This window comes from Lagenorhynchus albirostris, chromosome 6 (genome assembly GCF_949774975.1).
Source record: "Lagenorhynchus albirostris chromosome 6, mLagAlb1.1, whole genome shotgun sequence".
Classification (NCBI taxonomy): domain Eukaryota; kingdom Metazoa; phylum Chordata; class Mammalia; order Artiodactyla; family Delphinidae; genus Lagenorhynchus; species Lagenorhynchus albirostris.
Window position 1 is genome coordinate 44411200 of NC_083100.1, and position 25937 is coordinate 44437136.

Consider the following 25937-nt stretch of genomic DNA (forward strand, 5'->3'; position numbering starts at 1 on the left):
TTAGAGCATTACAAGTAGGAATTAAAAAAAAAAAAAAAAAGACACCACATTCCACTGTAAGTCCTAAATTTTAAGGAGAACGGAAAGGTTTTCCAAACCTTCAGAAAGCATAAGTTCCTTATGAGGAAAGACTTGCATCAAATTTGTTATCTATAACAGTAGAAGACAACCTCAAACTACTTAGGTGTAATTAAGAAACTTACATCAGGATATGATATGTATATGGACAAAATGTAGACAGTTTGGGACCTGCAAGGATTTGAAAGTATATCAACCAAAGTATATATGATGAAAACAGTGGAGGATGAACACTAAACAAGCGACAATTATATCAAAACAAGAGATTTCACAATAAGAGAAGAAAATAAACTTGGTGATCAAAGAATCTTAAGACCTGAATGTAAACAGAAGATGGTAATGTAGCTGGCATTTACAATATAATTGTTAAATAAAGATTTTTAAAATGTAAGAAATATCATGTTGGGGAAATCCTACCAATAGCTTGGAACTCAATGTTTTAAATGATTCTTACATTGGGTAATAACTGGAGAAAAGAGTTAGGAATAAAGAGGGATAAAGCTTACAGGGTCCTATATAACCTTCACTATGGATATCTTCTTTCCTCTCAATGTCCTTCCTTCTGTTATTCCAGCGCATCAGATTTCTTTCCACCTGAGGGCTTTTGCACATGTTCTATCCCCTACCCTTTGCATAGCTAACTCCTTTATCAACCTTCAGTCTCAATCTAAGTAACACCTCTTTAGAGAATCCATTCCTGAATGCCGTATCAAAGGCTGTTGCTCCCAAAGTTAAATCACGTTTTATTTCTTCCTAGAAATGATCAATATTTGAAAAAACTTGTGTCTGCCTCTTCTTTTAGAATACAAGGAGCATGAGAGCAAGTAACTGTCTACCATGTTTGCCATTAAATCCCCAGCACTTCAAACAATGACTAATAAGCTGTGGGCAATTAACTAAGAATTTTTGAACAAATGAATGAATGCACTGAAGAAAGAAAATAAAATAAATAAGGTAGTAGGTAGAAACTTTGTTTAAATTGTTTCTGTAGTTAAAGAAGCACACATTGTATTTTTATAATTTTTGAAAGGGAATTTACTATACAAGAAAAAAACAAAGAAAACAAGGTTAGGGTAAAAAGGATCTTTGTGGAATAGGACCAAAGGAAAAGCTGTATTTCTACTTTGCTCACACCTGATGTTTTTCTGCTTTTTTTCTCTTGATTAGGTGCTTCATTAGCATATCACAGTCAGCCTTCCATATCAGTGGGTTCTGCATCAGCGGATTCAACCAACCACAGATCCAAAATAGTTGGGAAAAAAAAAATCCAAAAAGTTCCAAAAAGCAAAACTTGAATTTGCTGCGTGCAATGGCAACAATTTACATAGCATTTACAATGTATTAGGTATTATAAGTAATTTAGAGACGATTTAAAATATATGGGAGGATGCATGTAGGTTATATGCAACTACTACACCATTTTATATAAAGGACTTGAACATCTGAGAATTTTGGTATTTGCAGGGGGCCCTGGAACCAATCGGATACTGAGGGATGACTGTACTAACAATTTAAAGTGGTTTTTTTTTTTGGCCTCCCTCCATTTTTATGTAGGGTATTTTCTTGGCCTAAATGTACATGTCACTTCCACCAAGGAACAAAAGTCCTAGGAACACCACAGTATTCCTCACTAGTAACACCGTGGTGCTGGTATTCTCTGCCTTAGGGAAGTAAAAAAGCTACTGTTAAGTTCTGAGGTAAAGTTGACAGATCAAGGAATGCACGTAGAACAAGTATGCACTCTGCCTCCATTGCTAAACGGAGGTCACACTCACAAAAGAATTCACATCACACCCTGTTCTGAAACCTCTTATGCCTTCTGCTCATCTCACGCTACATTCTCCCTAGATTTTTCCTCCACTCCAACAGCTTCAACTGCCTTTCATATGCCAATGATTCTTTTCATCAAAACTGTAAGAAACACCATACTGTTATGAAACTCTAAAGAAGATAAAACAGGCCAATTAAAGTATGCTACAATGCCTTAACAACAGTCCCATGCAAAACAGAACTAGTCACACCAGACTTTCATGCTTTGATATTACTTTTAACTAGCCCCATGGATAAGGCAATTTCCTCTGGTGTCTTCAATTTCAATGCTTGGCATGTGACAGCAATCTTTTGCATTTAACGCAGCTTTTTTCACTTGTGGCTATTTTCCCTTTTTAGGTCTCATAAAGCATTTGTTGCTTCAGAAAGAAAATACAAAATTGTTGTTTATTCCTGAAATCAACACACAAATTACAAACAATGCACAAAACTGCTTGTCCAAAAAGGATTTGAGGAAGCCATTTATTATAAGCCACAACCTGTTTTCAGAGATGTCAAAACATGCATCTTATAATTAAGATATATATCTTAGACCTATAACACTCAAGTTATATACAGATGCTTATTCAAAATTATTACCTGGATATCCCAAAGATACCTCAAATCACCACACACAGACCTGAACTCATAATCTTTCTTCTTGAGTCTGATACTACATCTATCCTCCCTTTCTCACATAACACTGACATCCAACAGTTTCTAAAAGCAGGTACTCTAGATTTCCTCTACCTCTTACTACCAATATTGCTTAAGTCACCTAGCCCTATCCATTATCCCCAAAATATCTCTCAAATTTATGTCAAGTTCCTTCCTTCTCCTCAAACCTTAGTTCAGGATAACATCTCTTACAGTAAGACATAAATTACGGTAGGAGTTAAAATGTCTTACTGGTTAATTTTTTAAATAGCATGATATCCATCCTCTACCTAAAAAGTTTCAGGGGCTCATCACTGGTTGCAGGAAAGGGTACAAACTCCTTACCATGATAAAACAGGCCCATCATAACCTAATATCCAAGTTACCATTTTCTTACCTAATCTCCTGCATCTACTACCTCCAAACATTCTCACAGAACTTTGCTATGTCATGTTTAGTATACCAGTTTATCTACTTTATTGGCTTTTTAGCTATACTTCTTTGTATTATTTTTAGTGGTACATTTTTTAGTTCTAGAATTTTCATTAGGTTCTTTTTTAGAATTCCATTTCTCTGCTGATATTCTCCACCTTCTTACCAATTGACCATCTTTTCCTCTAAATTCTTTAACAGTAGTTTTAAAAGTTCTTGTCCCTAATTCAAACATCTGCAAGTTTGCTTATATCAACTATTTTTTCTCTTGACTATGAACCTCACTTTCCTTTCTTCATGTCTCTCAATACTTTTATTTTCATCAGACATAATACATAAAAGAACAATAGATATTGAAATAGATATTTTCCCCCAGTGAACGTGCTTCACTTTCTCATCAAACAGCTAGAGTGAAGAATAGAGCTCTTCAATATATAATTAGAGGAGTTCATCTGGGTTGGAGCCAGATGGGTCATCTTCCTCTTGAACTTGGTTCATTTAATTTCTTTGTGACACAGTTCTCCAATGAGTTTTTAAAAATACAAGATTTAAAAAAAAAAAATACAAGATTTTAAATTATGTGTTTTTCCCCCTCATTGTTACACAGAGAGCAATCGTCTCCCGAAATCTTCTAGAGCCATCATTCTTCTCTTATTGAAAGGTTATGCTCTCACCCCTACTTACTACCATCTTCAAACTCAAATGTTATCTTTTCTGAAAAATTCGCTCACCTTCCTCTAGGCAGCTGGTGGCTTCTTTTTACTGTCATTGCCTGTTTACTCATCTGTGTTCTCCACTCGTCTGTGAATTCCTTTCACTCACCTGTGTTCTCCACTAGCCTGTGCAAATATAATGACATATACTGTAGCTGTGGACAGATGGTGGGAAGGAAGGTAGGCAGAAATCAGTAGGGCAAAATATGTGTTCATGAAAGGAAAAGATGTATGTTGGCTTTTAAATATATCTCTGCATCCAAGACCACACTGTACCTAATCCATATATTAATTGATAAATTATTGCTTCAACAGCTAAAACTGTTTTCTCTGAACAAACTGAGAATTACCAGTAAGCCAAGAATTATATATATGTTCAAATAAAACTTAATGATGGAAAACTTTGCTGATTCCAAATGAAATGTATATCCTTAAAAAAAGTACCAAGTAATACTGGCCAATAGGGAGGAGGCCCTAGTATACTATCATGTTTTACAAGAGAACTGCTCAGCTCTCTAACTTTAGCACATTCTATAAACACCAGAATTAAACTGCAGTCTGTAATATGCTCTCTGTTATATTTTTACATGACTCTATGTTATGCCATTTATAAAAGCAGCTATTTATATTCCTAATGTAAAGAGGTATGATTGCTTGACTGTATCAGAGTTTTCTTAAACTATTTAATGAATAAAGTTCCATTCTCAACATGAAAAAAAAAATCCTTAAACACCTGCACAATCACACATAGCAGGGATTTACAAAGAACATGATGCATTACTCTAATAACTCTAATAAGAGTAGGGAAAGGATATACCCTGATCACAGTACTTTAAATATACTACTTTTGATATCTGAGAAATTCCTAAGGCAGAAGTACTAGGAGGTGTTAAAAGAATTTGTCCAGGAGGGTAAATCAACTAAGAAAGCTTAATGCTGATTATCTAGGGTAAAGAGAATAGAAGCGATGACAGAAAAAAGATACGGCCCAAACAAATAATTTAGTCAGAGTTCTTGGTAAAAGAATTTAAAAGCTAGAAGTTTATTTTTACATTTCTTGTTAATTTTAAAAACGTCTTAGAACTGAACAGAAGGGTAATTTAAAAGGACATTCTATTAAACACATAAATCATTTTAAATGATTAAATTAATCCATAAAACAAATACCTACATCTGGAAAAACCAAAACTGGAATCTCTAGTAAAACTATTCTTGAACATTTTAAAACATGTTTTAAAGGGGTAATGGATTTTCCAATGCCTAAGAAAGATTCTGTCGTAAGTTGTCCCTGCATCTACAGTTAGGCTATCTACAGGTGTCATCATCCTATCAGATGATATGAGGAGTAACTGCTAAGCAAGTATATTCACACCACAGCAGAAATTAATCTACAAGAACCCTAAATGCACAGGTATTAATTAGGATGGTTGTACTGTAGTTTTATCTTACACAGAAAATATTTAAATGACAGGTGGTGAAATGTGAGTCTGTGATTCAATCACTCAAAAACTATCAGCACTAAGGCAATATAAATGTAAAAGACTTTTGAAAGTGCTTGTGGATTTTTATATGTCTACATAGAGCAATAAGAAACTAAGAGTTTGACTTTTTGTTGTTTTCCTAGGCAACCAGCTGTAATTGGGGGAAAAAGTGAGTAACGAAAGGCAGTGACTGGTTTCGCAAATGTTGACCTTCTAAGTGGGTAGTTTCTTAAGATAAAAGGAATATGCTAAAGAAAATAAGGTTCATTTACTGACTGTAGAAATTTCTTAATATGCTTATGTGGTCTCACTAAAGTAGAGAAGACTCACGTCAGCAAGAAAAAAAAAATCAATAAGCAACTGGGCAAAGATCAGAAGGATACCATATTTAAGGATTGTTATTTCATAGTTCCCATGGAGATGGATACAGAAAAGCATGAGAAGTATGAGTGATGCAGAGCCACTGGCCATCCAGATTAGACTGGCTACTACCAAGATAAAAATAAATACAATTAAGTTTTATAAGGTGACTAGATTACTTCAAAGTACTCCATAGGCTAGCCACTCAAATATCTCCTAATGGTTTCTTAATCTCAACTCTCAAGAACTGGGGTCAGAGCATTTCTGAATAGGGACAATATTAAAAAATGCCTTCTCCTTGTCTTTATCTTCAGTACATAAAAAAGAAAAAGAATCACAATCTATTACTTTTAATTAAAACATGTACAATATAATACATCAAATTAAATCACTATTAGACTTGAGCTCATTTTTATTAACTGAATAAATGAGAAAAAAGTGTGTTTTCTTAAGAATTCCTATTAACTCTTTTTTTTTTTTTTTTGCAGTACACGGGCCTCTCACTGTTGTGGCCTCTCCCGTTGCGGAGCACAGGCTCCATAAGCACAGGCTCAGCGGCCATGGTTCACGGGCCTAGCCGCTCTGCGGCATGTGGGATCTTCCCGGACCGGGGCACGAACCCGTGTCCCCTGCATCGGCAGACGGACTCTCAACCACTGCACCACCAGGGAAGCCCTATTAACTCTTTATGTAGATGCAAAAATAATTCTTAATGGGCAAAAGTAATCAGTAACTAATTTGAGGATTTATAAAATAAGAGAAAGGATGAGAAAATTTGGTATCAGTATTAAGATACAAGAAAATAAATTTCAATGAAGACAAAGAGAAGTCACTTGAAAAAAAAATAAATCCAATAATTTAACATGAAAACTGGAGGGAAGAAACCACAGAAAAACATATAGTGCTTTGACAGGGAGATCAGCTCAGTGCTTTGTGACCACCTAGAGGGGTGGGGTAGGGAGGGGGGGAAGGAGACGCAAGAGGGAGGGGATATGGGGATATAAGTATATGTATAGCTGATTCACTTTGTTATACAGCAGAAACTAACACAACAATGTAAAGCAATTATACTCCAATAAAGATGTTTAAAAATATATATATAATGCTTTGATAAATTACAATGAGGAACCCAAAAATTTTAAATGAACTTACAATAAAATTGGAAGGACAAATAACAAAAACAAACCCCCAACAACAACAGAAGTCCCTTTTCAGATCTAATCATTCTTTTGCACATGACTCTAAACAGGGCATATCTTTAATATTCTCTCAAATTTATAGATCCCATTACCAGAAGTTAGCAGCATGAAAAAGATTAAAGGAAATATGTGAAACTCAAGCCTGAAGAGTTTTTTTTCTTTAGAAGTAAATAAGTAGTAGAGGAACTTAAAAATAAAAGATGTCAATTAAAACGTACTAAAATTACATAAGTGTATAAAACACTAGAGAACTAAATTACAGAACCTCCCTGGCAGTCCTGTGGTTAAGACTCTGCGCTTCCAGTGCAGGGGGTGTAGGTTCAATCCATGGTTGGGGAACTAATATCCCACAGGCCATGTGGTGTGCGTGGCCAAAAAAATTAATAAATAAATAAATAAAATTTTAAAGTTAAAAAAAATGTAAAAGAAAAAGAATTAAATTACAAACAGAATATTATATTTATATACAATATAATTTATAATATATTTATTTGCTTCAAATAATATAGAAAGGAAGGAAGTGGCTGAGAGTATTAGATGAAACATTAGTAATGAGTTGATAACTACTGAAACTGAGTGATGGGTACTCCATTCCAGGGTCCTCAACTCCCAGGCCGTGGACCGCTACCAGTCCACGGCCTATGAGGAACCAGGCCGCACAGCAGGAAGTGAGTGGTGGGCGAGTGAGCGAAGTGTCATCTGCCGCTCCCCATGCTCGAGTTCACCCCCACCGCCACCCCCACGCCCATCTGTGAAAAAACTGTCTTCCACAAAACCGGTCCCTGGTGCCAAAAACATTGGGGACGACTGCTCTATTCTATCTACTTGTACATATGTTTGAAGTTTTCCATAAACAGGTATATTTTAAATTAATTATTTAATCATAATATCTTGAGAGGACGGTTTATTATCATGATTACTAAATCAATAATGTTTTAGGCATTTAAAGAAAATATTATCCTTCATATGTAAAGAAGACACTAGTGATCCAGCAATAGTAAAACAACTGCTCTTAAGAGTTTTACAGAATAACTAATCCATATTGTCGCTCAAAGTCTTTCACACAGTTCCTCTTGAGGACAACTCTGTATTTAAAAGGTTAGCAGGTAAAGTAAGGCTGAATGTTCACTTGGAAGTTAACCAGCCTTTATCAGAAACAAACCCAAAGCAATACATTTGAATTTAAGGTTTTAAAACAAACAAGACAGAAAAGGCAGAGAATGCTACAAAGCTTCTCTCTTACCTTGACCAAGATGTGATGGTTTTTGAGAAATTATGTGGCCACTGCCATCTAAAACATACTGGGTGCTAAAATTATCAGCAGCAGTCCTTGTTGTAATTAAAACCTGGAATAAAAAAAACTCTAATAAAATTATGATTTTAGTTATTGCAGTGGGCTTATTGTAAAATTAGATTTAAAATAATAATTATATATTTCCTTGATTGATAGAAGTTTTACTTAATAAGGTCTTACAACCATTTCTCTTGAAATATTCCTTAGAGTTACACTAATAAGCAATAGGCTAGCTTACATTTTCTATGTTGCAAATGACCGATTTTTATTTCAAATATTTTACTTTAATTAAAACGTACACAAATCAGTATACTTGAAATGGCTATTTCTATTGTATGTATTAAATGACTTACATCTGTAAAATCAAATCAACTGCATTAGGGAAGCTTGCTTTTTAGCAGACAATTCCCATAAATTTGTTGGCAAAGTGAAAAATCCTTTTGTAAAGTGATCATTCCCTCCTTCCTTTATATTCTTATAAAACTGCACTTCTCTATTTCAAGTTAATGGTTCAAAAGAATAAAAATAAATAAATTATACATATATGTATATTTATGTGCAGTTTTTTCTTAAACCCAAGCTTTGAACTCATTGTTTTAAATGTAAAATTTTTATTAATTAAAAAACTAGCATTAAAACATGTAAGAAAGGATTCCATTCAGCATGAAAATATTTCCTAAGATGTTACAGTCATAGAAATATAAATTTTAAGAATGTCTGAACTCTTCTGAGCCATCCTCACCCTCAGCTTTCTATTTACCTACTTTGTGAGATTACTAGAAGTGTACATGCTATAATAGTAGTAAAACATTCCATTATCAGAAAATACCATAGGTGGGGAGTGGGAATGCTGGCAAAAAAAAAGCAGGGTGGATTCAGAAAAGGGTAGCCTCCTCACATTTCTAGTGAGTAATGTTGATCCAAAACTGGGAGCAATCTTTCTCAGCCATCCATGAACTCAGCAGAGCTAGCTTAAAATAAATCTATATAATTTAGAAAGAAGCCACAAATATACAGCTCCACTGTTGGAACTCATCCAGGTCCAGTTGGGTCTACATTTAATGGTTCTGTCACCAAGTCCTAACCATGCCCTGATTTCTGGTAGGCCAAATGGCTCTGTGGAACATGTCGGTACCATGAAGGGAAAACCAGAGTCACCACAAAAAAAATTTGGTTTCTCTAGCTTACAGTCCTAGTAGAGTCTATTAGGTTCTGTCTAAGGGTGACGTCCATAAAATCCTTATTAGAGGCTCACTGCTGCAGGCTGCTATTTCTGTCAAAACTGTTCCCTCAAAGAGTTGTACCTGAAACAAAGTTGTGAGCCTCTGTATACTCTTAAGTGATTATTCTACTTCTTCTAAAAATATATTCCATGGTTCAAAAGTTGTATTTTAAAAGTTTTCCTGATAACCAATCTCAATCTTCCTAACTACATCCCAACTCTATTGTGTCCAACAGTGATTTCCTCTAGTAAAGTTTGCTTAAAACAAAGAAGACAGAAATTGCTAGAGATTTTCTTTCCTGTTTCTAATTTAATTACTCTATGATTGTCCCTTTAAAAACAATTCTACATTTAACCAACCACTTCTCCAAAATGCCAAGGTCAACTGAATTCTATTTCTATTCTCCAAAGAGCTAGCCACCTGACCTAAGGCTGGTGTCACTGAGCAAAGGCAGCCCTGAAACTCTGAGTTCTAGTACTAACCCTGCCAGTGGCTTGCTAGATGGTCCTGAATAAATGATTACACTATCATTTTAAGAGGACGGTGATGATAAGATGAAGATGATGCTAATACTTTATAAGGTTACATGGGTTTTTGTGTTAACTACTTAAGGGCATTTTACAGATATCAACATGTTCATCCTATAAACACATTAGTGAATAATAAAAATACTCCAGCCAAGATAAACTGAAGTGCTAAAAAACAAAATAGGACCTTAGTGGTCATAATGTAACATTTATGTTATGGTAAAAAAAGAAGAGAACACAATATTTTTTTCCAATGTCAAATTTTAAAAAACTAGAATGTTTAGGGCACTATGAAATTTATTTAGATAGGAAATGCTTTGCAATTCACTTCAAAAGACAGTGAAAGATAACAGGCCTAAGCACGTTTCACAAATTCATGAAATACAGTGTGTTCCTCAAAGCAAAAAATTGTATTTCAAGAGTTCATTTCATCATATGACCCTGTGTCCTGGGCAGGAAACCTTTTTTTGGATGAGGCACAGGTTCAGAATGTGTTAGCTGTGAAGCAGCTAACACACTCGAATCTGTAGCAACTCCACCATCAGGAGCATCTCCAATATTACAAATTATTACTGGTGCTTCCTACTAGAGACATTGAGGAATTGTGGCAGTGAATGAATCTAGTGGTGTCAAGAAAAGAAAGAAAGAAATTTATTTTAAATAATTTTAAAATGAGAGGTTTATTTTAAAAGAAGTTTTAGAAGTCCTTAGAGGTTATATTAATTATCAGTTATTAAAAACTGACTGTCTGGTCCAGTTACTGAGTTTCAAGAAATTATAGTACTATTACAAAGTTAAAATTACATAAAAGCATTTAGATTTTAGATAAGCACAATTTTTCTCAATGTTTTAAAAAGAAAGTAAATTGAAAAGCTTAGGATGTATCCTAGCAATTCATGAGAAAAAAATATCCTCTCTTGACAAAAATTCATTGAAGATAATCATATTAAAGTTTTGTGGGTTTTTTTGTTTTGTTTTGGCTGACTTTTGGACAAATACTTTGGCACAAAAACACAAATCTGAAAACTAAGGTAAATGGTCCTCATGATTCAGCTAAAATGTGGACTGTGCATGGATCACTGAAATGTCTTTTTCTTTCTCTGTGTGAGTATGCCTGCCTGCCTGTGCATAACTATACTATGATTTCAGAGCCTTCCTCCAGATAGTCCACTGAGGGAGACTAGCAACAGGGAGATCTTGGCCCTGGCTTTTCTCCTTTCAGCAGAGTTTTATTATTTGTGAGAAGGCTGCATTTATTTAGGAAGCAGGATATACCAAGTGTTTCAAAAATCCTGTGCCTATTCTAATTAAAGCCCTACCACAATGGCTCTAAAGGACACAGTAGGTATCCTACACTGTGGAACAGGAAGCAGGTAACAGCAGAATGAAGCTAGAGGCTTCCCTCTACTACTCTTTTACAGCTATGTGGAACCACAAATAAGGGCACCCCAACTCCCATCTTCAAAACAGAATGACTTAGCTTCTCATTCTGCCCCCCTTCAGCCATGGAGGTTTAATGTAACATAAAACAAAAACAAATCTATACATCCCTTTTCATCTCATCACAAAATGTATAATGAACTTGATAGATCAAAATAACACATAGCACATTATAACCACTTTAAAAAATTTGGATGAATGAATCAATAAACATGAGTTTTATGCATGAGGATGGCTGGCAACTCTTCTAATTCTTCCCAAGGAAAAACAAGAGAAAAAAAGTGAACTTAAGCTACAGAATAAAGACCATTGGTGAGAATTAGAAGGAATTTACCTAGGAATGGCGGTTAAATTTTAGAAAGGATTTCCTGAAAATGTTGAGGAGTCTGCATAAACTTTGAAAGTTAAGGTGAAATACTGCTTACCAACAAGAGAATGAGCAAACCTGATGACGCCATCACCTTACGTGATACAGACGCATGCTACTTTTCCCATTCAAGCCCAGAATAAAAATAACTTTCATCTTCATGGCACATGACCATATTCTAGATACTTTAATACATATTATTTCATTTAACTCTCAAATCATTATCTGCACTTTATGGATTAAAAAAAAATTGGCTCTCGGAAAAGTCAACCTGTTTTATGCCTTTGGCCAACTCTCTTATTTAAACTCTTGGAAATGATAATTAGGCTTCTGAATCTTCATCCAGAGTGTGTTCTAATTTGAAGAAAACAAAACAAATCAAAACTGTTTTGTATTCCTCTGAAAACTGAGATGTAATTTAGCCTCCATTTAAAATCTATTTCAAAAAACTTACACGAGTTTCTCATACATTTCCTTGGAGAAAAAAAGATCATTTTTAACATAATGTATATAAAATATCAGCCTAAAAGGAAATAAAATCTTTTATTGTGTGTTTTATTATGTAACAGGAAGAATATATACAAAGAGTCTTCTTAAAAAATTTTACGAACAGGTCAAAACAGGATTTTCACTATCTCTAGCTCATTCTAGTCAGTATGCTTAGTAATTAGCATCAGGAATTTAACACTGAAGACTGACAAATATCCCAAGATTATTGCTCCACAAACAACAATAAATTTCAAGAGGAGTTATGCTTGATGATACAATTTTTAAAAAACCGTATCAATTTGTTTCAGTCACTGACACCTTCATCACAGATTATGGAAGCAGTAATTCCAGTTTTAAATACCAATAGATCACTCTGTAGATATAAATTTTTTTTTTTACTTTTTTGGACTGTTTAAGATTGGAAGTCATTTTATAATTAACAAATTAGGAAAACTGCCCATTCTTTTAAAATGTATAAATAAAAAAACAGAATTAGACGTATTTTAAATTTCTTCACCCAATTTTGCTGAAAGTCTACTTAATTTTTTCTTTTTATAACTAAAATTATTAACACCTTTAAAATAATCTAACAAAAAATAATTTCAACAGTTTTGGGTGATGGCTGTTTAGCAGTGTGACAAAACTATATCCCAATTGCATATTATCAATCTACCGAGTCTGAGATGATTTACATCTGTATGACTTTAAATTATCTACATCAGTTAGTCTGGCAGATAAAATGACCAAATCACTGATTTTTATTATGTAACTGCAATCTCTATCCAAAGATTTTCAAAATAAGTTGGAGCCTTTAAAATAAACATGCAACTTCTATACCTGAAACTTCAATTCTTTCTGAATGGTAAAGAATATTGTTTAAAAAGTTGAATTTTTTCCCCAAAAAAGCACTCATTAATTTGCCTTGCTGAATAACAATTTTTAATTTTTAAATGTAATTGACCTTAACAACCAGGTATTACTTTCTGTGTTTCTGAAATACTATTCAGAACCCTCCCATATAATTTTTAACTTGACTACCCCTTGATAACCTCTCTATTGAGCACTGTGGGCCCGAGTATATTTATTATTTTAATATGAGGTTTTTTGTGGGGTTTTTTTGGCGGTACGCGGGCCTCTCACTGTTGTGGCCTCTCCCGTTGCGGAGCACAGGCTCCGGACGCGCAGGCCCAGCGGCCATGGCTCACGGGCCCAGCCGCTCTGCAGCATGTGGGATCCTCCCGTACCGGGGCACGAACCCGCATCCCCTGCATCGGCAGGAGGACTCTCAACCACTGCGCCACCAGGGAAGCCCCAATATGAGGTATTTTTAAACTTATAAATACCTTTATAACCATGCTAGTAAGAAAGCAGCATGACCTACTGTGGAAAACTCATTACTGAGAGGCATGGTGTAAATGAATTTTTGGCTTTGCCATGGATACATTATGTGTCTCTAAACAGGTCACAATTTTCATATTCCATTTACTTCACTGTGCACAGTTCCTCTGAAGTAAACTACTTAGCACAGAACCCTGCATACAGCAGATACTGAAATATTAGCCGACTGATTATTAGACTGTGTTTTGAAGTTGGGGTGAGAAAACCTGGCATTTGGCTTCACAAGACCTCGTTTTCCTTATCAGTAAGATAAGGAGACTAAACCATAAAAGACTGAGATGGAGACCAGCACTGGGGAGTGCTCCAGAGAGGATCACTTGTGGGGGCAGGGCAGAAAGAGAAGTGAAGCTGTGCCATAGTCACAAGGCCTTGGCAGACCCCAGGGGGGCACTCTGGAGCAGAAACAGCAGGGCAGAGCTGCTTCTGGATTGGCATAAGGCCTTTACAACCCCGCATCAACTAGTCATTGGATGGCAGGTTGCCCTGTATGAGGTGGGTAAGGGTCCACTACTAATACAAGAGGCCCCTGTATAAGAAACAATCAAACCTAAATCATCAAAAAATCTGTGACAAAATAGTACTTACTGTAAGATTCCATTCAGATCAAGTTCAAGTACAGGTATGACTAATCTATGTTGATAGGGATCAGAATAGCCATTACCTTTGAGGTGTACTAAATGGGAGCGGACATGACAGAAAACTTCAGGGATGCTGATAATGGTCTAAATCTTGATCTGAAGTATACATACATAAATACACACATACACACACACACACACTCTCACACTTATCTATGTGTGATTTTCCCAAAGACTTACAAGAAAAGAGAGTCCACAAAATACTGGAATATTTTCTAAGATAAACACTTGACATTGCAATATGTAAACTGAACATAATTTTTTTAAAGCTTATAGTTTTCTATTATTGTGATACTTTGACAATTTTTTATTCCTTTTGTGATTTTGATGAACAAAATTATTTTAAATATTTATACTTAAGGCATTCAAATGCTTCAAAAATAAAACAAGGCAAAATGATAAACCTAGATATCAAGTGGGCTTAAGTAATCAAATTAAAAAACAAGATAGAGTATTGCAGGATAAGAACTTGCAGAACTGCCATCTAAAATCAGAGCTACAGTGAAAATTTGGAGAAATCATGGCTGATGTACAATGTATTTTAAAAGACTAAGTATAGTACTGCCACCTAGCAGACAAAGTTGATAATGACCAACTTCAGTTCTGAAAGGTTATTATATACATCTTACAGAAAATACAGAAACGCTGAACAATGTATTATTCAACAATACTTGCCAAAATAAGGCTTAACAACTATAACTATCTGCCAAATTTGGACGACTGCTAAAAAAGCGAATACTTTTATTCTCAAACAAATCATATGATTTCTAAAATAGCCACTGAGAACTCCAACAATAGTACTAGCACTGGGAGCTTCAAAGCTTCCTTGGTACAAATCCCACCCCATTTTAAAATCAGACTCTTTGTACAAGATTCTAGGGCTATAGGTTCCCATACACAGTCTCTGGGGATAAAAATGGGCAATGGCCAGTTGTACCCTCTAGTTGCTCTTCCCTAAAATCTATCTGGAGACTCAGTGAACTCTAAATAAAGCAAGAGCTGAGAAAGACAGAGAAAGCACACGGTGTGCTAGATTTTGGATAGAGATATTAAGCAGAATGCACTTAACGAATGACAAGGTCTTTCCTTCTTTACTGATGTCTGAACATCTGGATTCTAACAAGCAAGGGCCCTTAGTCCTCTGTGCCAGAATAGCAAAACCTCCCACTTTAACCTCTACCTCTTCCCCAACCCACAATTTTTCTTTCTCACATAGGCATCAGCTTACAGAGTCCTGAAGTAAAGAGTAAGTGAATACCTAGCTGGGGCCCTTGCCACAGAAAACAGAAAATCTACACTTTGCCAGCATTCTAAAGGCAGAAGGGCCAAGGGAAAACCAAAATAAGCCTGAAGAATATATCATTGCTGGGGAGACTAGGCTACTAAATAGATAAAGAAATAGCAACAATATCTCATGTCCTTGCCACTTTTCTGGGACAATACGTATAAAGTCCTATCATTTTACTGCACCTGTGCACGCTCACCCAAACAGGGTCTGCCAGCCTAAGCACAAAAGAAAGGATACACAGCCACTGGGCAAATGTAGGTAGCTAAAGAGATCCTCACAATTACCATGTCACTCACTGGCACACAGATACTATCACACTAAAACAGAGCCTAACACACACAGAATAACAGTACAGCACAAAGAAACTAGTGATCAAACATAACTGAGATACATGGAAATGAAGAGATCAAGCTTCTAGATGGGCTTTGCCACAAACTAGTTATGTAACTTAGGCCAGAGGCAGTGACGTATAATTGGTACTATGCAATGGAGTGGGTCAGGCACTGAACTTAAGGGTTCATAGAAATTGAAAACATCTAGCAATCAGAAGAGCAAAGTTCTAGCTAAGGTTTAGCTGAAGTCAATGCACATCTCTAGAGCACAATCCAGTTATCTGTATTGACTAGAGTAGTATTTCCAGAGTGTATTCCACAGCACAACAGAATAACAGTGATATGTGTCTCAATAAAAGAGTTTCATAGTCAAGTAAGTGCAGGAAATGTCTGTACTATAAACCACCAACCTCAGAGATTCACAATGCACTTTAGTACAGCAAAGGCTCTGAGAAGTGCTTATAGTTAAGATACCTGTTTAATTTTAATACTTTTCCAAGTCAGTGGATCACTAAACCATTTTTTCCTCTTATAAATGTTACCACTGAAAAACACTCTTTGCCATTCCTCAAAAAATTAAACAGAATTATAGTAGTCCCCCTTTATCTGCGGGAGACATTTTTCAAGACCCCCAATGGATGCCTGAAACTGCAGATAGTATCAAACCCTATATATACTATGTTTTTTTCCTATGTATACATACCTAAGACAAAGTTTAATTTATAAATTAGGCACAGTAAGAGAATACCTGAATTGCTGGCATCACTGCTCTTGCACTTTGGGGCCATTATTAAGTAAAATAAGGGTTCCTTTGAACACAAGCACTATGATACCTTGACAGATCTGATAACCCAGATGGCTAGAAAGTGACTAACAGGCTGGTAGTATATAAAACGTGGATATGCAAGACAAAGGGATGATACACGTCCCAGGCAGGACAGAGCAGAACTGCACAGAATTTCATCATGCTACTCAGAATGGTGCACAATGTAAAATTTATGAATTATCTGTGGAATCTTTCCACTTAATATTTTCCGACAGTGGTTGACTGTGGTAACTGAAACCATGGAAAGCAAAACCATGGATAAGGGGGGACTATTGGACCATTTGATCCAGCTATTCCACTTCTGGGTATATACCCAAAAAAGTGAAAGCAAGGACTCAAACAGACATCTGTACACCAATATTCACAGCAGCATTATTCACAAGAGCCAAATAGTGGAAACAACCCAAATGTCCATTGACAGATGAATGGATACAACAGAGTATCATTCAGCCTTAAGAAGAATGAAATTCTAATACATGTTACAACATGTATGAATCTTAAAAACATTACGCTGAGTGAAATAGGCCAGACACAAAATGACAAATAGTGTATGATTTCAATTATAAGACATACCTAGAACAGTCAAATTCATAGAGACAGAAAGCAGAATACTTACCAGTTACCTGTGGACAGGGGAAAGGAGAATAGAGGTTTATTGTTTAATGGGCATAGTTTCAGTTTGGGATGATGAAAAAGTTCTGAAGATGGATGGTGGTGATGCCTACACAACAATGTCAATGTATTTAATACCACTGAATTGTACACTTAAAAATGACTAAAATAGTAAATTTTATGTATATTTTACACAATAAAATGTATGTTTTACGCAATAAAAAAAAACTCTTTGCCAAATTCTGGGTAAACTGTCTCTTAATTCTAATATTGTGTTATTATGAAACCACTAAAATAGTCAATACAAATTACCTCACCTCAGCTACACAACAAATGGACCCCAAGGCTTCTCCACGAAAACCGTAAGTTGTCAAATTTTCAAGATCTTCATGACCTCTTATTTTTGAGGTATAGTACTTCACTGCCATCACGGGTGCATCATTAGCCTTGATACCCTCACCATTGTCTCGCACCTCAATCTTATCAAATCCATAGTTCTCCTATGAAAGTTAAACAGTACTTTTAGTATATAAGGACATTAAACTATTATCACATTTACAAACAGAATGTAACACAAGTGAAATGGTTTTGTCATTTATCTATCTTTTATGGAAACTTAACATTTAAGAAGTAAGAGTTTAAATTCTTAATTCTACCAATTCCTAGCTATGGTACTATGGGCAAGTCCCTTATTTTCCTTGCACTCAGATTCAACTATAAAATAAGGAGATCAGTATGATCTTCAAGGTTCTCTAGAATTGTTTCAGTATGATAGGTATTTATGTTTAAATTTATGTTTAAACTTGCCCAGAAATATTCTTCTAAGTTATATACACTTTTGTATATATAATCTCTCAAATAAAACAGATTACCATCACCATCAAAAACACCACCTGGGGGCTTCCCTGGTGGCGCAGTGGTTGAGAGTCCGCCTGCTGATGCAGGGGTTCATGCCCCGGTCCGGGAGGATCCCACATATCGCGGAGCGGCTGGGCCCGTGAGCCATGGCCGTTGAGCCTGCGCGTCCAGAGCCTGTTCTCCGCAACGGCAGAGGCCACAACAGTGAGAGGCCCACATACCGCAAAAAAAAACCCAAAAAAACAAAAACCAAAAAACACCAGCTGGTTTTACCCACCAAGAGTCTAGCAATCATCATTATTCAATCTGATTTTTAATACTTTGTCCCTGAACTACTTATTGCTTTCATAAATAAATAAAAATCTGCTACATTATAGCTTTCTAATTTTCTTTCTGCAAATAGTCACCTAACAGACTGCTGAGAAAATACAGCGAACTGGCAATCTCAGAGTTTTTAATTTGAAAATGGAGGGAAAAAAGCAAACCATAGCTTAATATTGGTAATTTAATACTAAAAATATGCATACATAACAAATACAAAGCATAAATTCCTAGAGTGATCACATTTTCTATGAATACCATATTCTAAATTTGGTAGCAAGCTTCTATCATAAGCTTTACTTCACAAAGTTTATGTGTATGGCCTTAAATGCATGTTATAAAGGGAAAAAAATCTTCCTACAATTATAATGACTCTGCTATTTAAAAATAATACTTTTTAATAACCTAGAATTATATACTGTGTCATTACTTTTTAGATAAATTAGAAATAAAAGGTGTTGGGGGGAGACACCTAAGATTTAGTTTCTTATCTCTCCCTCGATCTAAAAATTATCATTCTGGGAATAGCTTGTCTGCTTCATTTTATAGAAAAATAATTACAGAAATGCAAATCTTTCAATATAAATAAGAACCGCAGGCACTTGAGTAAAATAACACAAAGATCTGTTTATATGTTTAAAATAATATCTACAAGTTTAATTTACTAATTACGAAAACATTCCTAGTCAGAACAGTTATTACTGTGTGAAACTATAATAAAACAGATCTTATTATGTAAAGCAACAGACTTGTTTATTCTAAAATTCTACAAAGCAGGAACTGGCAAATGTCAAGAGACTTAAATATGCAGCAGGATAAAAATGTGTACTTTAATTTACTTTTTAAAGAGGACTTCTGTTGGCTCTGTAAAACGATTTCTAAAAACTATGTTTTTCTTCCAAGAACTTTGAGAACAAGACATATGTTCGCCTGCCTAAGACTCTTAAGTTAAATTTGTCAGATATAATTATATAATCCTATTTAAGTATTATCAACTGTATTCTAATCAGACTGAACTGACTACATAAAATGTCTAAGAAAAAGAAAATGTCTTTCTTTCGGTTTAATTTAATTTTTTCATGTTTATAAAGCTTTTACTATATTATTTAAAACCAAAGTAGCGGTTTGATTGACTATAGAACAGCGGTTCTCAGCATCAACCAGAAACTTGTTAGAAACACAAAGTTGGGGCTCTACCTAGAATCTGAGATTCTGCGGCCCAATAACTGTTTTAACAGACTCCCTAAAATTACTGATGCACCCAAATGTTATGAAAACCACTGGCATAGAGGAAAGATCCTGAATGAGTTTCAGAGTCATAAAGACCTGGATTGCAATCTCAGCTCCAGTACTTACTACTTACATGACTTTGGGAAAGTTCTCAGAACCTCAATTATTTATAAAATGAGTATAGCAGTAGCTAATTCATAGAGCTTTTACAAGGAGCAAATGGGTAACATATATATAATATATGCACATGTATATGAAAAGGGAAGGTCTCTTTCCTACAAAGATATTCATATCAGTAGTCTTTCTAATGCCATAATACCAGAAATAATATGAATATCTGATAATTAGGAGATTACAAAAAAATGTATTCTTATGATCACTCAAATTTATTTACCATTTATGTACCAGATACTGGACAGGTATAGAGGACACAAAAAAATATAGACCTTACCTCCATGAGCTAGTAACTTAAAACAGGGGAGGTAGACCTGAAGACTAATTGTAATAAATCATAATAAGAGTCATAAGTCATTATTAACTCAAATGATTTAATATGTAGCACTTAAATTTAAAAATGTGAAAACTATGAAGCAACAAGGGACACCGTTCTGAAATAAGATTAGATAGAAAAAACAAAATGCAAATGAGAATATATAAAACAAGTAAACACAAATAACCAAGGGTAAGTATTAGAAAATACAGACAAACTAATTTCATGTTTTATGTGATAGAGTCCTTTAGAATAAGCTTTCCTTTATAATTTCCTTTAATGTTACTGTAACACTGATCTAAATTAAAACTTATTTTTAAGAATTTACTCTTAAACAGGACAAAGGGTTCAATGTCCTAAGAATAATTTACTGTTATATAAAGAAAAGAAAGGTAATAATTGTAATGAGAAAACATCTGTCCAACCCTTTTTTGCTTTAAAAGTACTTGGCAGCATCTCAGGGACACTCACCAGTTTAACATCTATGCTTGTGGCACCAGCATCCAAGGAGTTTTCAATGAGCTCTTTTACGACACTGACCACTGAAGTGATTATTTGAGAACTGGAAAGGAGGCGAATTGTTGCTGCCGGCAGCTGTTTCATTCTAGCTTTTAGCAGAGTAGCTAGAAAATAAAATATAAGTTGTAAAAATAAAAATTGTTAAACATTCCTAACAGAACTGATAGCAACAACAGCAGCAATAATAGCAACGCATATTTATGGAGCCTCACTGTATGTCAGGGTCTACTGTTAAGCACATACAGTATTAAATCATTTATTTCTTATGAATACGCTTTAAAATAGATGCCATTATCATCTCCATATTATAAGACTAAGGCACAGAGAAATTTGTTGGTAAATCACACTATGTTACTAATTAAAGAATGATAAGAATAATTGTGCAATAAGTGTAATATATGACGTGTCTGGCTAGGAATCACCAGATGGTGCTGTCAACTGTTATGCAGATAATGTCAGTCATGTGCCTTAATGGCAGTTGCACTTGAACATCATTAGTCATCTACACATTTTGATGAATTACAATATCTCTTTCAATTATTGAGCTCTTTTAGAGTTAGGAAATCCAGACTCTAGAATTACTCTTAATCTAAACTAGTCATACTCAGACATATCATATCAGATTACTATCCTATGCACTACTGTGTCTAAAACATCTTTCTAATCATGTGGCTCCCCAAAGCCAAATTATGATAAAGCTCAAACCATATGCTGGCATTCCAGGTCCTTTACATGCCGATCCAACTTGTACACCCAAAATCTCTCTGCCAGTAATTGTTTTAGCCATGAAACCCTTTGTCTGAAACCTTTTCAAACAAAGAAACAAAAAAATTTCATATGGAAATCACGTATGTAAAATTTGCAGGGAGTGGGGTTTGCAACTACCTTAATGCCTAACTCAGAAAAGATTTCAGGCAAATAAAAAATACTAGCTTGACAACATGCAATTCCTCTAGAGTCATGATTTTATTTGACAATAAAATGGTGGGGGGAGGGGGAGGAGCCCTAGATACTTCCTTAATTTACCATGACTAGTTACATGCTCACATGATGATCTGACCCTATGGAATCTAGATCCAAACGAAACAACAATGCCAAAGACAAACCAAACCAAATAAAAAGGTTTCTGTTTAGGATTCTTTCTCAGGCAACTTAAGACATAAAACAAGCAGAGTCACATACAGTTTAAGAATAAGTAACTGAGCAAGAAATGGAGTATAGCCATTACAATGATTACATAAAATTTTAAGGGATGCATTTCTAGGAAGAAGTCAATATACTGAGTTCTGAATGGTGTTAACTGTTCACAATTCATAACTATATTTTGCTTTGTACAAGGCAAAGCTGATTAACACAATGGAAAAATATGCCACTAATTATTATTATACACTAATAGCTATATAATGTTGAGGAAGTTAAAATTAAACTCTAAAACTCAATCACCTAACCTAAAATAGAGATAATAATGATATCATATGGTTGTGGTGAGAAGTAAATAAGATAATGTATACAACGTATTATACTGCTTGGCATATACATGCTAAAAAATCCCAGGATCTCTGGACTAAATTGAGTTCCTCCAAACTACATGAATACCACACCCCCCAACACACTTCTAACTCCTAGCCCCACAGGAGCTAACCCAGTGCTTGGTATCAGGTTAGGCTTGGGTTTAAGAAGTCTTCTTCCTTAGTTTGAGAGTCCCAGGGATCTAAGAAAAACATTTATCAAGCAAGCTTTGGCGTATAAACCTAGCCTCACCTCAACCTTCCCTCCTTCTGCAGAGATTAATTAATCTCTTTATTAATCTCATCATCTATGTCTCATTCTCTATAATCTCTCTTCCAAAATCTTCTATTTCTCCCCAGCAAGTCCCTAATTTCATCCCAATCTTCCCCCTCTTCTAGTTTACTGAGATCAAGGCAGACCACAGCATCAACTCTATCTTCACACACTTTACCTCCTCCACCATACTGTGTCCTTTGGTTTCTTAAAATGTCTCCACCTCTACCCATGTTCTTCTTCACTCAGTCTCACACCAATGTCTTTCTTCTAAACTAACACTTTCACCTAGTTTCTTTATCTAGTCCCATCCCTCCTCCAGGCCTCTTGGTCTTGAAAACAAAAACAAAAAATTCTTCCCTCAATCTTATTAACTCTATGATTATCTTCTTTCTTTATGAAGCCAAACTTGAATAAGTAACCTGTATTCACTGTCACCAATTCCCTATCACCAACTCACTTCCAAAACCCTTGCAAAATAGCTTACACAACCACTGTTAGGATTTTGTTTTCTTCAAGTTCACCAATGAGATCTTAAATCATCAAATCCTTTTCTCAGGATTCACATTCCTTGATATCCCTGAAGCATGTGACATTGATGATACTGCCTATTCTCAAGGATTATACCATCCATCAATACCTCTTGGATCTCTTCGTGTTTTCTTCACTCTCTTCCCAGAAAAATGGGCATTCCCTAATCCCTCTCCCCTCTTCTTATATACCCAAAACCCTATAAACTTAGATGTTATAGAATAACATCTAAATCTACATCTCAACAGTGATCTCTCTCTTCCCGAGTTAAGACAGGCATTTCTTACAATCAGTGTCACTACTACCTCAAAATGTTTATAAAATAGAACTTATCTTCTTGTTCCGCCCTCCATACCTCCCACTTAACTTTGCTATTTCTCTTAATAACTCACTGTTCTTAGTGACCAAGTCAAAAACTTCAATCTTCCTTTGCCAGCAATCCCACCCTATTTGCACCTCCACTTTCTCCTAATGCAATACTATTTATTATTCTAGACCCGGTTTCCATATCATTTGTAACATGGTCCTTTCTGATCACCCAGCCAGGAATGACCCTTTCCTCCCATTCCGAAAGAACTTGGCTTGCTTATCACACCCCTGTCCTGACCTATACAACCTCTAAATGCACGCAATTATATACTTCTGAATGCAACACAGAGTAATCAGAGTACTTCACTCAAGGTGAGTACTTCATAATTATTAATGAAGTGGCCACGAAAAATATTTTTATCGGCACCTACCTCATGCCAAGGTAAAACATTAGGAAAAGTGACCTCCTTCCCATCAAGTCACCATTGCCTTAACTCCTTCCCTTTATGTGTTCTATTTTAACTGGACTCCATATCATCCCCTTCATCACTTGTATCTCCTAACCAGGCTTTTTTCTAGAATCCAGGGCCTTATTTCCAACTACTTTCTAAATATCATCATTTAGATGACCGAAAGGCACCCTAAACTCAACATGTCCCAAAGAGATCAGATCTTTCTCTAATTAAGTGTCTTTCTTGCTATATTTATTTGATAATAAAAATAACAGCTAACATAAGTTACTTAAATATATATATATATAATTATTCCAGTTAATCCTCACAACAAGCTTATGTATAGTGTCATTCCTCTATCACAAACAGGATTTAAAAGCTTGATCGCTTGTTCTAAGATCACACAACTATTAAGTGACAGATGCACACCTGCATATTTTGTCATGTTTGACTCCAAAGGCTATGCTCATCCAGTCTCACAAAGCAAAATTAGAAACCTTGAGTCATCCTTGAAATTCTCCTCACTCTCTACATCCTGCCACCCACTCCTGCCTCTCTTACTACCTAAATATTTCTCAAACTAGTTCTTTCCTCTCTATCCCTATGGCTACTGCCTCTGTTCAGCCCTTCAACAATTTTCCCCTGACCTATTGCAATAACCAGCTAATTGATAGCTTGCCTGGAATCTCAACCACCTACAGGATTCTTTCTATAATTTACATTTAATCATGTTGCTATCCTACTTAAAATTTTATAAATATTTCCAATTACTATGTTAAATCCAAACTCCTTACAATTGAACCTCTGTCTTTCTAATCTCATCCCACTCTTCTCCAAATGCACACTAGGCCAGTCATACTATGCAACTTGTCTCTCTTAATGTGATGGCAGTGACTCCTTCCTTGGCTCATAAGGTTCCCTTTCTCTACTGATGACTTCTCACCATCCTTCTAGATTTAGTTCAAGTATCACCTCCTCGAGGAAGCCTTTCTTACCAGCTCCAACCCCTGCCCCAACAGATTAGGCAGTCCTTCCTCTGTACTCCCAGAGCACCTTTTCCTTATTTCTAACCCCAAACTCATCACAGATTATTCTAAGTATTGGATTTCTGTCCCTTCCTCCTGGCTGAGAGTTCTCTGAGGATATATTAATCTCATATCCCTAGCACAACCTCTGGAACATAACAAGCATTCCACCGTATGTGTACCAAACGGCATCTTTTGAAAAGTGGAAGGGTTGATATCAGGCTTACGACTCACAGCAAAGAATGTCTAAGAATGCCAGGAATCAGTCTTCTATATTTGCTGAGAGGTAAATCAAACACTACTGAAAGAGTGCTGACGATCAGGAAATTCAGTTAAGGCTAACAGTGTACCTAAAAAAGAAGTAAAGATCAGAGAACTCATAGATAAACTTTAGGAAGCACACAATGAAATAATTATTTTTTTAAAAAACGTAATAAATCTAACCTAATTGGTTTTATAAGGCCATTAGAAATGCAATATATGTACACATATATGTGTATATACAGTCAACATTCTCTTACACCAATTTTGAAAAGCCATTGTAAGTTATTTCAGCAATATGAATTAAAAAACCCCACATTTCCTCAGCATATAACACAAGTACCTGTCTTCAGCGTGTAGACAGACCCAGAATGACACCAGTAAAAATCATGGTTAACCGAAAAGTTTGCTTCTGCCACTTGCATGATGCCACAACCTACAATATTATAAAACCCCTCACTCACACTCTAGACAGGCTGAGTTACGGCCGTCAGGGGTTAAAGTTTCTTCCTGGCAAACAACAACTTTAAGATCTGCACCCAGAAGGATCTGAGGAATGGGCTGCAACAAAGGCCTAAACACCATTTAGTCAGGGAAGTCCAAATCAGACATTAAGCAGCCCACACCTGCTGGGAGACCGCTCTCCAGGTGTGCGCGCTCGCGAGCCGGGCTTCGTCCGCTTCCCGCCCCGCGAGGGGGGGGAGGGGCGCCCACTGCGGCCGCCGGCGCTCCCGCCCCGACCGGGACAAGTGGAGGGGAGGAGGCTCTCGAGCTTACGATATAAGAGTGAATACCCGTTAGCCACACGACACTACCTTCTTGCTCGCGCGAGGTGGGCAACAACAATCCACTAGCAGACCAGCCAGCGTGCCACCCGGAGCCCAGGCCCGGCCTGGCGGATCCCCGACTCACCCACAACGTACGCGTGGCGGGGCAGGCACCGAGCACACCGCCCTTAATCCCGCCCTGCCCGGCGAACGTGTGATTGGCGCCGTC

The 25937-nt window shown here is 36.0% G+C and overlaps 1 protein-coding gene across 7 annotated transcripts in view; it reads right to left on the reverse strand.

The window, feature by feature from the left end:
• Positions 1-25864, reverse strand: part of PMS1 (PMS1 homolog 1, mismatch repair system component) — a 97892-nt gene extending 72028 nt beyond the window's left edge. For 6 of the 7 annotated variants that reach the window (XR_009541120.1, XR_009541121.1, XM_060152458.1 and 3 more), the window contains exons 1-5: positions 25757-25864; positions 24915-25030; positions 20534-20685; positions 17481-17663; positions 7973-8075 (exon numbers count right to left, since the gene is read on the reverse strand). Coding sequence is in view for 5 of the 7 variants with exons in the window: in XM_060152458.1 (XP_060008441.1) it covers positions 7973-8075; positions 17481-17663; positions 20534-20665 (418 nt within the window). In the remaining 2 variants the exon portion in view is untranslated. The remainder of the gene's footprint in view (positions 1-7972; positions 8076-17480; positions 17664-20533; positions 20686-24914; positions 25031-25756) is intronic. The other variant, XM_060152457.1, reaches the window with a different exon arrangement.
• Between the last annotated feature and the right edge of the window lie 73 nt (positions 25865-25937).